At 41.9% G+C, this 12,374-nt stretch overlaps 2 protein-coding genes across 2 annotated transcripts in view; one reads left to right on the forward strand and one right to left on the reverse strand.

Annotated features, from left to right (window-relative positions):
* Positions 1-2,654, reverse strand: part of Nop60B (dyskerin pseudouridine synthase 1 Nop60B) — a 32,654-nt gene extending 30,000 nt beyond the window's left edge. The window contains exon 1 of the mRNA XM_080274886.1: positions 2,633-2,654. Within this exon, the coding sequence (XP_080131012.1) occupies positions 2,633-2,648 (16 nt within the window). The 5' untranslated portion in view covers positions 2,649-2,654. The remainder of the gene's footprint in view (positions 1-2,632) is intronic.
* A 948-nt stretch (positions 2,655-3,602) lies between these two features.
* bun (TSC22 domain family member bunched) overlaps positions 3,603-12,374 on the forward strand; it is a 337,263-nt gene continuing 328,491 nt past the window's right edge. The window contains exon 1 of the mRNA XM_080274887.1: positions 3,603-5,636. Coding sequence (XP_080131013.1) covers positions 3,811-5,636 — 1,826 coding nt within the window. The 5' untranslated portion in view covers positions 3,603-3,810. The remainder of the gene's footprint in view (positions 5,637-12,374) is intronic.

Here is a 12,374-nt window from a genome sequence, read left to right on the forward strand (position 1 = left end):
CATGATTGCATAAAAAATCAACGGGCAAATTGCAACAACATGGATGCCAGGATGTGGTATTCCTTGATTCAGCCAAGGTCTTTGACAATGTTGATCATAGAATACTCCTCCACAAGCTGAGATCCCTGGGAATCTCTGGTAATTTTGGCATCTGGCTGCATGACTTTTTGTCCTCCAGAAGCCAGCCCGTCAAAGCAAATGGAGCATCATCCTCAGAAAGGCCAGTTGTTAGCAGCATACCTCTGGGCTCAGTATTGGGACCACTCCTTTTCCTCACTCTGATGATTGACATTGATGAAGAGATTCAACACTCTACACTCTTAACATTTGCTGATGATACAAACATTCGTAACAATGTATATTCACTGGGTGATGTGATGAAACTGCAAGAGGACCTGAATACTATATATAGCTAGGCAAGGAAAAACAATACAGTACTGGTATTTAACAACAATATATATGAACTACTAAGATGTGGTCCCTTTGAAAATCTAAAAAGCTTAACAGATTTCTGCACTGAAGATGGACAAGCCATAAGTACCGACAGTAAGGTCAAGTGCCTAGGAGTTTATCTCAGTGCAGATGGAAAATTTCAGTACCACATTCGGGACACAGTAAAGAAAGCAAATAGAGTAGCTGGGTAGATACTAAAAACTTTCTGTATAAGAGACGAGGAATGCCTTGTGACCCTATGGAAGGCTCTTGTCCAACCCATCCTAGACTGCTGCAGCCAGCTCTGGTCACCGACATCCAATTCCTAGAATCTCTCCAGTGTCTCTTCACACGCCACATCACGGGAATGAAATCACTTGACTAATGAAGCAGGCTAAAATCCCTGAACATGTACTTTCAACAGAGGAGAAGCGAAAGATACACTGCAATCTATGTCTGCAAGATCCTGGACAGATTGGTTCCAAATCCATTATTATCGACAGGGATGGTTCGTACATCCAAGTGACCGGGTATTATTTTACAAAATGCAAACGTAAAGTTATTACCACCATAAATGCATAGTATGATACCTAGGAATGATGATGGACCCTCATGATCCCATTTGCATATCAATATTTACAGAAATATTGAATTTTTAAATAAAAATTTACCTAGATACCATACCTTGGATCTTGACTCTGCCAGTCCGATTAAAAAATGCTTGCATTCATACGTGTCTTTCTCCTTCCATCTACTGCGCAAGTCTTCCAGGTCTATTTCCGCCACTCATAGGCATACTTTTGGTCACATGATTGTATCTGCCAATCAATTTGAAATGCGCTCTTTGATTCCTTCTGGGTGGATAACTCAAATCCTTCTCGCTATGGCTCCTGCGAAGTAGGACGTGATCTGTGCACCTGGTGTGATACTGATTATTTATGGGTCATTAAGCGTTTCCACTTGGAACCGGAGAAAGCTGCTGAGTTTTAGAGAAAACACAGCATATTACCTTCTCGTGTTACTTGCCCTGAGTGTCAGGAACTTTGCAAATTTAGAAAAGACAAAGACCAGTGGTCCTGTGGACAGTACAAAACATATTTAAAAACCAAGAAAAGTAAACAGTGCGACCAGGTGCTGTTGATACACTCCCACTAGGCCAACCTCAGGAAGATGACAATGACCCAGACGCCCCTCATCCTGGACCATCATATCTCTAAGATAAGCATTCCACTGCAGCAGCTAGCATGGGCCAATTGGCATATTGTAGTTATCCTCCCTACTTAGTTGAAGTTGAAGTTCTTGTCGTTATTTATCTGGTCCCACTCCGCCAAAGGCGCTCTGCAGGACCATCACGTATGATTTAGATCAAACCCAATACAAAAATCACAGTGCGTATCCTTCCCTGATTGTTGAATCCTCCAGGTCGTAACATTCTGAGAACAAGAATGTCTTTAACTTGTTTTTAAAACTCTTTGTGCCCTCGATCAGCCTTATATCAAGTGGAAGACTGTTATAAAGTCTTGGGGCAGCAAACTTGAAGGCACGAAAGCCAATATTGGATGAAACTCTAGGCTCCAACAGTGTCAGTCCAGCACTAGCTTGACGAGTGTTGATGCCATCTTCAGATGGTTGAACCACATGCAACAGGTCTCTCAAATATGATGGGCAACCAGTATGGAGTGCTTGATGAGTCAAAACACACACTTTAAATTTAATTCTAGCCTTGATAGGCTGCCAGTGAAGCTCAATCAACACCGGAGTAATTCTATCACGAGGAGAAACACCTTGGTACAATCAATCTTGCAGCCCTATTCAAGATATTCTGCAATACTCCACTAATCCACTTTCAAAATTCTTGCCCACTGCGATGCTTAATGCCGGGAATTAATAAACTGTTGTCGATCTAAAATACTACATAATTCTCTTTGCACAAGTACAGACTGACTACTACTATACGTACTGAAATAATGTTTCAATACATAAAACAATTATTGTATGACAAACTAAACCTAAAAATCCGCCCAAATTTCAAAGCTGCACGTTGTTCGATTCAATAAAATTTTACCTTTTTTACAAACAATCCTTGACGTGATACCATAGTCACATATAACCAACAAACTGGCATTTTAACCGCTAGTCCTTCAAGACTTGGGCAAGTTGGAAAAACAAAGATTCAAGTTAAATAGAATGAGACCCTTACCATTCGTCTCAGCCATGTTTTGTTGACGAGCACGTGTGATGCGAAGAGTCAGGACCCGGTCATTCTAAAACTTAATTGTTCTGGCATGAAATTTAAAAACATCCTATTTATAAAATTACCTAAGTAAATTTTTTCAGCCAAATTATGTTTAGGCTATTATATCACAGTTCCTCTTTTGGCTTCATTTGGGTATATTTGATCAATTTCGTGTGAATCGAGGAATAATCTGAAGTCTGAAGGGTTTAATTCGCGAAGAATGGAAAACTGTATTTCCTATGTAATTTTTATGCCATGAAACCTAATAAAAAGGATATCTGACTTCATATGTACTTTATTTAAAGGCTTAAATTTTCAACTGTGCTGGAGTGTTCACAGGAAGTAGGCCTATTTATGAAAAAGCAATATGTATAAATTCCTCGATAGATTCAGTGAGGCATGAATTTCTATAGCTAGGTAATGTCTTTCTAAACTTGTGGTGTATTATATTTTCTATTGGATCTGTAGCTTCCTTCATACATCCTAACTTAGAACAAAAAAATACAAAGGCAATTGATCGAAAGTTAGTAGCAGTTGCCTTATCTTAGTAAATATACCTTGAGCAATGTAATATAAATTTAATTGGCTGTACAGAAGGTTAAGGTTAATTATGGTTTATTTATAAGGTGGGTGAAGACGTTATCCCTATTGGTGTTATTGCCAGATTCGCTGGCCCTGACTACGAATTTTTATCGGTATAGAGGACATAAAAGGTGGCGAGGCCAATATCGGGCGGGTGAGGAAGGACGAGTGAGCTCACTAGACATAGGATCCAGACGCTTATAATCCTCCAAACATTCCCTAACGCCCGCCATGAACCCGCTCGTAGTGGAGTCGCCGACCCTGTGTGCGCCATCTATAAAAGTTCATAGGTAAACAAATCAAGGAAATTGTCTGTCTATACGTTCACTTATTTGTGAAGTAAGGACGAGATTCTAGGGGGAAATGTATTTAGGAAGTGATGGAAGGCCTGTGAGAGCCCGGAAGACTGCCTGTGTTGCCGCCATGGCCCTGAGGTGTTAGTATGACATGGATCCATCGAGTGCTCAAGTGTTGCCTGTGAGATAAATTGTCACTGAAATAATTCCGTCTAGCCAGCGGGGCAAATTGGACTAGGTCTGTGATTCTTATAAAAATTCAATATGGCATCCAATATGAGTGATCATTGTGCCCAGTCCGTTGAGAAATCTCTGAGCAGTAGTAATGTGATCAACAAGACCACCAGTGAGACCATGAGGCTGGACTGTGACCGGACCAGTCTGCACCTCCAGGCGGGGGTGGCAGGGGTGGGCCAGGCCTACCAAAAGCCCAAGAAAAACTCCTCCTTCCAGATTACCAGCATTACATCCCGGCTAAGTAATGACGGGGGTGAGGACAGTGCTGATGACACTGAGGATATATCTGATACCATGGACACCACGTCCAAGGTTACTGATCAAGAGACACCCAGTTTATCTGAGGAATATCCAAAATCTGATGAAGTGTTTGGTCCAGCACCAGTTATCCCCACCAGTTCCCAGTATGGCATCACAGCCCTGGTGCAGCAGACAGGGTCGGGTGGAGTCATGACGGCCATGCTGCCTCAGGGTGTCACTGTCAATGTTACTGAAGGTGGTATTGCATTGGCCAAGGCTGATGGAGAGTCCGACGATGTCAACCATTGGCAAAATAGGTTCAAGATAGTCAAGATTGATTCAAATGAACCTTTTAAACGTGGACGTTGGATCTGCTTAGATTTCATGGATTCACCAGCTGTAACTGCATCATCAACTGTCAAGAAGGATGATACAGCTGCAGTGGTGGTGAGTAGCACTACAGGGAAGGAGGGAGATATTGGAGAGCAGCCCAGGACGGTGGTACAGCTGTCAGTTCCGCAGCAGCAGCAGCCACCACCAGGTCAGCCCCACACTATCTCTGTACCACCACAGTACCAGGTGCCAAACACCACCCAGGCATCAACACCAATGATGCCAGCCTCCCAGCCAGGTCAGGGCAATGTGGGGCTTCAGCCGGCACCCCACATGTCTAGCCAGCAGCCTGCCCAACCAACTCTCTCTTATCCGGCCCAGACGGCACCTCATCCTGCCCAGATGCAAACACCTATGTCCCAGGGCTTCACTTCTTCCCAGGCTACATCCAGCCAAGCTCAGACACCCCCTCAGGCTCAGCCTCCACTTCAGCCCCCCATACAACAAGCCCAAGTCCCACAGGCTGTGCAGACATCAGTGCCTCAGGGTGTGAGTGCCACCTCTGCCCCTGTCCCTGGCATGGTACCTCCCTCAACACTTTCTCAGCACCAGCCTGGACAATCACAACCTTCTCTCACATCGCAAAACATCCAGCAGCAACAGCAGCAGCAGATACCATTGAGCCAAGGAGGGCTAGGTGGCCAGTCATTGCAGTCAGGTGTGATTAATACCATGAGCACCCAAGGTATTGCTCAGTCTGTAGTTGGCCACTCGGTGACATCTCAGCCAGCTGGAGTATTAGGCCAGCCTCAGCCAGCCCATGTGCAGCAGCAGCCCATCCCTCAGCAGTCTGTGGTGCAGCCCAGCCCAGCATCTCAGCAGATTACACAGTCATTACCATCTAAACCTATGACTGGCTCACAGCAACAACAGCCACAGCAGCAGATAGGGCAGGTTGGTGCAGCAGGGCAGCTGCCAGTGACACAGCAGATGGTAACAGGGCAGGTGGGTGCACCCACTTCAGCACCTGTCAAGCCATCAGGTGTAGCAGCGGCAACGCATCCTAGCACAGCTCCAGCCCAACCCCAACCCCCGGGTCATCACAGTATGACTGCTTCAGTCACGGTGGTACAGGCCACTCCTGCCCCTGATCAACAGACCCCCCAGTCTCAGCCACAGCAGCCACCTACCAACCTTGAGGGCATTCCTCACGCCCAGCCTAGTGATGATGCCTCCAATGCCACGCCTCCTGCTGCTACTGGCCAGGATGAATCAGAGAGGTAGGACTCACATTAACTTCACTGATGTGTTTTCCTCATTTCATCCAACAGATCAGTATTTCCCAATCTGTGGCATAATGTATCATATAAGATAATATTTCATTCCTTGATTATCATAGCCTACAGGTTGTGAGTAGAACAATTCTAGAGTGAAAAATACTACCGGTATATTAACTTGAGGATAGTGATTTGGTTAGGTATTACAGCATCCTTTGAGTATGGGTATATAGAAGGGTTGCAGTTTGGATTTCTTACCTCCGTATAAAATGTGTACTGTATGGTACTATAATGAAATATTTACAGTAAAACTTTACCAGTACATTGAAAGTTGTTGGCTGAATATTTTTAATTGCACACTTTTTTTTTAATATTACACCAACAGAAACTAACAGCATGTCACCATACCATGGAAGCCATTTTTTTTCTCCTTTGCTTCCTGAAAACTACTGTACCTCACCCTATCTTCTGGTGTGAAAAAAAGAAGTTTGAATGACATAGCTAGTTGTCAAGGTAAAGAGCAAAGCTTATGGCTTTCTTGGTTAGGTTACATCTTAATTTGTTTGGTTTCTGTAATGTTCATAATTACTGCAATGCAACTAGCCTAAATTTAACAATAGTATGGTTGTTCATATGTAATTATTTTGCTGTTGTCTGTGGTTTTCATTCGTCCATCAGATGTTCTGTAGATATCAACCACTGTATATATACCGGTATTGAATTCCTGTTGAAGGGAGACAGACATGAAAAGAGACAAGTAATTGATTGAAAATGCATACAAATATATAGCTTCCGGTGTCTATATATCATCATCAGCCGTTGAGTGTTCACTGCAAGACTGGCCTGTCCCGTCCGAAGTGGGGATGATACAGCCTATGTATCTCAGCTAAGTGGCATACCGGTAGGCTGTCTGATAGAGATTGTATGTAGGGTGAGAAGTGCTTGTAAGTGTGATTGTAATGTTGGAGTGGCTTTGGATGTGTGTGTAGCATGTGAACCAAGTGTAATCGGCCTGCGCAAGCTGACTGGGTGCAAGCATACACTCTAATATGCGACACTGGTTCAACCACAGCACCCCTTAAGTCTGCCAAAACATTACGTGGCTGGGAGAACACTCCCAAAGTTTCTTACCCTGGCAGGGCATGAACCCTGGTTCTCCCATGTATGAATATGCACACTTTACCATTGTACCACAGAGGCTCCATATAGGCTATATACTGTACAGTATATGCCCATACATATATATATATATATATATATATATATATATATATATAGGCTGTACAGTATATCAGTGATCATCAGCCATTGCAAGTCTACTGCTTAACAAAGGCCTCCTCCAACCTTTTCCATGAATTCCTTGACTGAGCCAATCTCTGCCACAGTGCTGCGTTTTGCTTGCAAACTTGTATTCCATTAAATAATAGAACATGACCAAATTCTCCTTGCAAATCCATGTACTGATACTGTTAGACAGACACAGCACAGATATGGTACTGTACTGTGATCAGAAAGGTCGGCAAATAAGCTTTTCACTTGATTTTTGCTTACAAGGCTGGTACAGACATATCATACAGAGTATTTGCCTAAACAGATATATATATATATATATATATATATATATATATATATATGATCAGCTAGTCAGGTCAGGTGCGGGTAAGGGGATGGGTATGTTATGATGTGGCAGGGGTAAACCAGTTCTGCTGTCGGGCCTTGCTGCGGATGTCACTGATTGCATTGCGCAGTTGACCCTTGTGCGGTGTGGTGCGGTGAGGATCTGTCCGTTCTCCCCTTTGGGGCTAAGATGTGAATGAATGTGTTTAAATGGATGAGTAAATGGAGAGTGTGTCGTCCTGTCTCGGCTACCTCCCTTTCCTTGGGGGAAGCAGCCTAGGTATATAGATAGATAGATAGATATATATATATATATTAGTCAGTTGTAGGAAGAGAAACTGGCGGCTTTTCCATCTGAAAACTTGTTTTCCAGGTTTAGGACCATATTGAAAACAACAACTTGTCAGTGTTTATGACTTTCCAAGATTTAGCAAAAAATGTTCCTCTTGTTTATCCAATTCTTTTGTAAAATTTTATCTTCATGGCTACATTTTCGTATTCTTTCAGTTTATCCTCTGACCAATTATTATCCATTCCCAGTACAAAGAAAGGAGATTGATGATAGTATTGATGTTCCATATCTTGGTTTCTCTCTGGTTCTGACATAACATTTAAAGCAGATCTCAGATCACATAGCTACCAGTACTGTACGGTACAGTATAGTTATTGTATAGCAGTACTGTAATAGTAAGTTTTAACTGTCACATAGCTATGGTGGTACTCTCAACTGAGGTCCTGTCTAGAAATATAAAACAGTAGTACTGGGGTTGGTGGTAGGTGGGGTTGCCCAACATCCACTCACTCAATGTAGTGCTGGTCTCTACTCTGAGTGACAAGCCCAATGGTTTCCTGTAACTCAGGAAACCATATCATACAGTATGTTGGGTGGTAACCATATACGGTAACCAAATTATGGCACCTGGTGGTTTAGTGGATAATTAAGGTGCTCCAATCGGATTGAACCTTTTCAGGTTTATATCCACAGGGAGGTTGGGACGTATTTCTCATGTAATGCCTCCCAGGGATGAGTTGAGGCTGGTCACTCTCATCATAAATGTCAGGACCAACTTGTCTAGCTCCGGGCTCCTATGCTTCTCATGGGTCAACACAGGATTGGATGATGGATAGATGGATGGAGTACAGTGGGGTACGGTACTGTGTTGTATTGCACCATACAGTAATAAATATTGCACAGTACGGTATTGTGTGCAATACCTAGGCCTATATGTGGAAAAATTGTAGCAGGTTATAATCAAGAGTGACATTGTATGCAGTAGATTAGGGACTTTTTTGTATGGTACGGTAACAGCGTCTTAATTGGTTGAGATATTATATATTCATTCCATTGAATAGCACTTGTATCAAAAAAATATACAGTACCATGAATACTTTAGCAGTTCTCTGTTGGGCAGATGATATATTATGTAGGTACTGTAGAAAATGGCTACAGTAGCTACACCTTAATGGACATATGGCACTGTTCAGTACTGTAGCTACTTCATTATAAAGATATATGGTATGGTAGCTAATTCAGTAAAGGAGTTTAGGCCTAGTAATAACTTTTCCATTTCTTGAATTTTTAAAGTCAGTATTATTCCAACATGTGGAAGACTTTATGTGACATTTCATCCCATTTTGAAAGTTTTAAGCCCACAATTTTCTCTTCTTTGCCATTTCAGTGCATCTTTAACCATGTTCACTTTCTTCCAAAGCGGTTTTTTGTTCTTTTCATTTGATCATTACAGTAGGCTATGCAGCTGCCTCCAAAACTTCTGATTCTTTCTCCTGACTGTTCCTTACTGCTATTCGTTTCTTCCCACCTCGTTATCTCATAACCCACACTTCCCTCTTTTATCTCTGGGCTGCTTCATAACTCAAACTCATCTTACCATTCCATCATTTTATCTTGTTGAGGCAACATGTTTTGTTTCTGCATTGAGGTGCCAGCTTATATGAGGTGTGCGCAGACTGCCCTGTCACATAAGACAAAGCCTTTGCAAGCCAGCCTTTTCTCTTTGTTCATATGCAGTACAACTTTTTCCTTTGTCTTCAGTAACTTTGTGAGAATCATGCACTACCTGCTATATGTGCTTTGTAGTTGCCTATGAATCAGTACTCATACAGTATATATATATACTGGTACTGTATTTATGATTCTGTAATGGCCTTAGTTGTCTGTTCTCATAGGCCTAAGTATTTTAGATTCTTTTCTCAGAAGTGTACCAGGTATACAGTATGGTACCAGTTTTGTGCCTTAGATCTGTACTGTACTCTCATGTCATCTATGTCCATTCTTCATCTGACATATCATAGTAATCTCAGAGGCAGCTCCCTTTTCAGTGCATATACCTTCCTAAAATCATATTAAAAGTGGGCACAAAGCTGAGTTAATCATAAAAAGTTGAAAAACTGGAGTGTCACTCAAGGAAACTTGCTTTTCAGTAACCTCAGAAGACAATGATCTGTAGTACAGTACTGATACTTTTTCTTTGATTAACACTCATGATAGATAGATAGAGCACTGGTACTGAGATGTTAGTTTTATGTGACATACTGTAGATCTGACAGTGATAACTTTTATGTTTATACAGGAGACATATTACTGTGTTGCTTGTATACTTTAACATTTTTATGAACATACTGAAGATTAATTGGCCGTCACATAGTTCTGTAGCTGAATTGCTTAATGGTTTATTGCAGTATTGTAGCCAGCACACCATAACTTCACTCATCATTTTGGGTCCCATATTATACATATTGGAGAAGTAATTTATTATTGATTGTGGGTAATTATACCATGACTGAAATGCATTAAATTGGTGGTGACAGATCTAGTGGCTAATTGGTTAATACTGTGCTAAAGAAGGAAGATAAAGATTATTAAACAGAGAGGTATGGGGCCATTTTGTCATAAAACTGCATGCATGATAGCTACTATAGTCTATCATTGCCAACACAGGGTCAGTAATGGGCTTATCTCTTTTATCTGTGATAGTGGTACTGTACATAATGACAGCTATATAGTGCAGTGTGTATACTGTACATTCTTTGCTTGATCCATTTCTCACCCTTCATGTCCATATGTGAGACATTTGTTGTTTTTCTTTTACTGCCACTTCACACGTTAATACTGTAATCTGAATAAAATGATACGTACAGTACGGTACATGACTTGTTCAGAATATTGCTTACCGTGCTGTATTTGGGTTTGTGTAATAACCAGTTGCATATATCACATGGAGTGATTGAAGAGTGAGATATTGGCTAGTAGAATGTATGAGTAAGTTGGAGGGAGAGAGGGGGAGAGGGAGACTGAGATGGAGAGATCTGTGAATGAGAGTGGTGTGAGATGATGAGAGGACAGGTTGACATGGTGGGAATTTGGTCAAGGTCACCTGCTTTGGGATTAGGTTACCAGGTAACTGTTAATCTGATGACAACTTATTCTTGCTGTTGTTGAATGATTTTATTATGCATAAAAAGTTCTCAAGTAATGGTTAGGTTAAAGAGGACCATACCCACCCCTTTCACTTAGAAAAGTCTCTCCTAGATTGAAGAAAATTGTCTGCAAATAACAAGAACATAATGGAGAAAAAGGCCACAGAGTTGAAAGTTTTCACGGTTGATTGGCAAACAGATAGGTAACGTAATAATGTACCGTTTAGTACTGGTACTTGCTTTTTCACCTTGGCTTGCCTCAGATTTTCAGTCCTGTGCAGTTTAGTTTGCGTATGGTAGCTTAATGGCAGAATAAGATAATGCTGTGGCCCAACATCCTTTCCATACCACTTCTTGATTATTATCATACTCTGCTGCCAACCTGTGTTATAAGTGAGGGTGCAGGATGGAGGGATGAGAGTTTTAGGCCAAGATAAAGCAAAAAGAGTGTACTGTACGATAGTTATTTAATGAGTGAAGAGAGCTGAGAAAGCCAGGTGGTGAGGAATGGCACAGGTGATAAACTCCGACATTGTTGCTCTGGTTTGCAGGATCCTTCTTAATCTGTTAACTTTGATGAGGCTTTATTGATTGTTCATGCTACCTCCAGATGATTTGATTCAGCTTTGGGAGACCTCTTGTAGTGAATTGGTAAATAAAGGTGAACATTTATAGCTCAGAATGTTGCCCAAAAGCTGAAGAAAATAGTCTGGTAAAAAGGACATCTGTGGGTTATAGTAGTAGTAGTATGGTAGTAGTAGTACTATTAATTGAAGGGAAGTACTCGTAGTAGTTGAAGGGGTTGACCAGTTCAGGCCAGGTAGCCTATGTCATTCTTGTCATTTCTGCTACAGTGCCTTCTATGTCGTATACGGTATTCAGTTTTAGAGAGACTTTTCAAGGTGGAAGCATCAGATATAGCTGCCCTTACTCCCATTTTCAGCTTGAACAAAGCCATGTGAAAGTAACAAGAATAAACTGAAAATTATATCACCAGGTAATAGGGGTGAAGAGGGTGAATGCACCAGAATTAAGATAACCTGGTGTTTGTATCCTGTTAGTTGTACCAGTACCTACCGGTTTTGGTGTTAGTTTAGTTTTATGGTACCTGTTGGTTATAAAATTATATCTTGGTGCTGTCCTTTTGGTTATACTTTGGTGCTGTTTCCTTCTGGCAATATACCGTATATAGGGAGAGGGTGAGTGGAAAAAGATGAGAGAGGAGAAGGGATAGGGAAGAGGAAGGGAGAAGGCGAGAAAGGGGAAGAGAAAGGTGAGAGGGTAAAGAGAAATGGATGGCTAGGAGAATGAGTGATGGGGAAGAAAAGGAAGAGATGGAGAAGATGGTGGGCAGAGGAAAGGATTAGGGGAGTAAAGGGAGATGGAAGAGGATAAGAGGAAAGAAGGGATGGGGGAAATGGTAATGACAGGGGATGATTTAGAGGATGAAGTGAGAGAAGAGAAGGAATGGGGAAAAGGATAAGGGAAGGAAAAGGATAGGGAGGAGGGTGAAGGGAGGGATAGAATGGGGAAGATGATAGGGGGAAGGGATTGTAAGGAGATTAGGGGGCAAGGAAAGGGATAGGGAAGAGGGTGAGGGCTTGAGGGTAGGGATGGGATGTGGGAGATGGTAAGATGAAAGGATGGGGAGGAAGTTGTGGGCAGGGGGAGGAATAGGTAAGAGGG

This window comes from Coenobita brevimanus, chromosome 60, assembly GCF_032717465.1.
Source record: "Coenobita brevimanus isolate Jiangsu-jjx chromosome 60, ASM3271746v2, whole genome shotgun sequence".
Classification (NCBI taxonomy): Eukaryota; Metazoa; Arthropoda; class Malacostraca; order Decapoda; family Coenobitidae; genus Coenobita; species Coenobita brevimanus.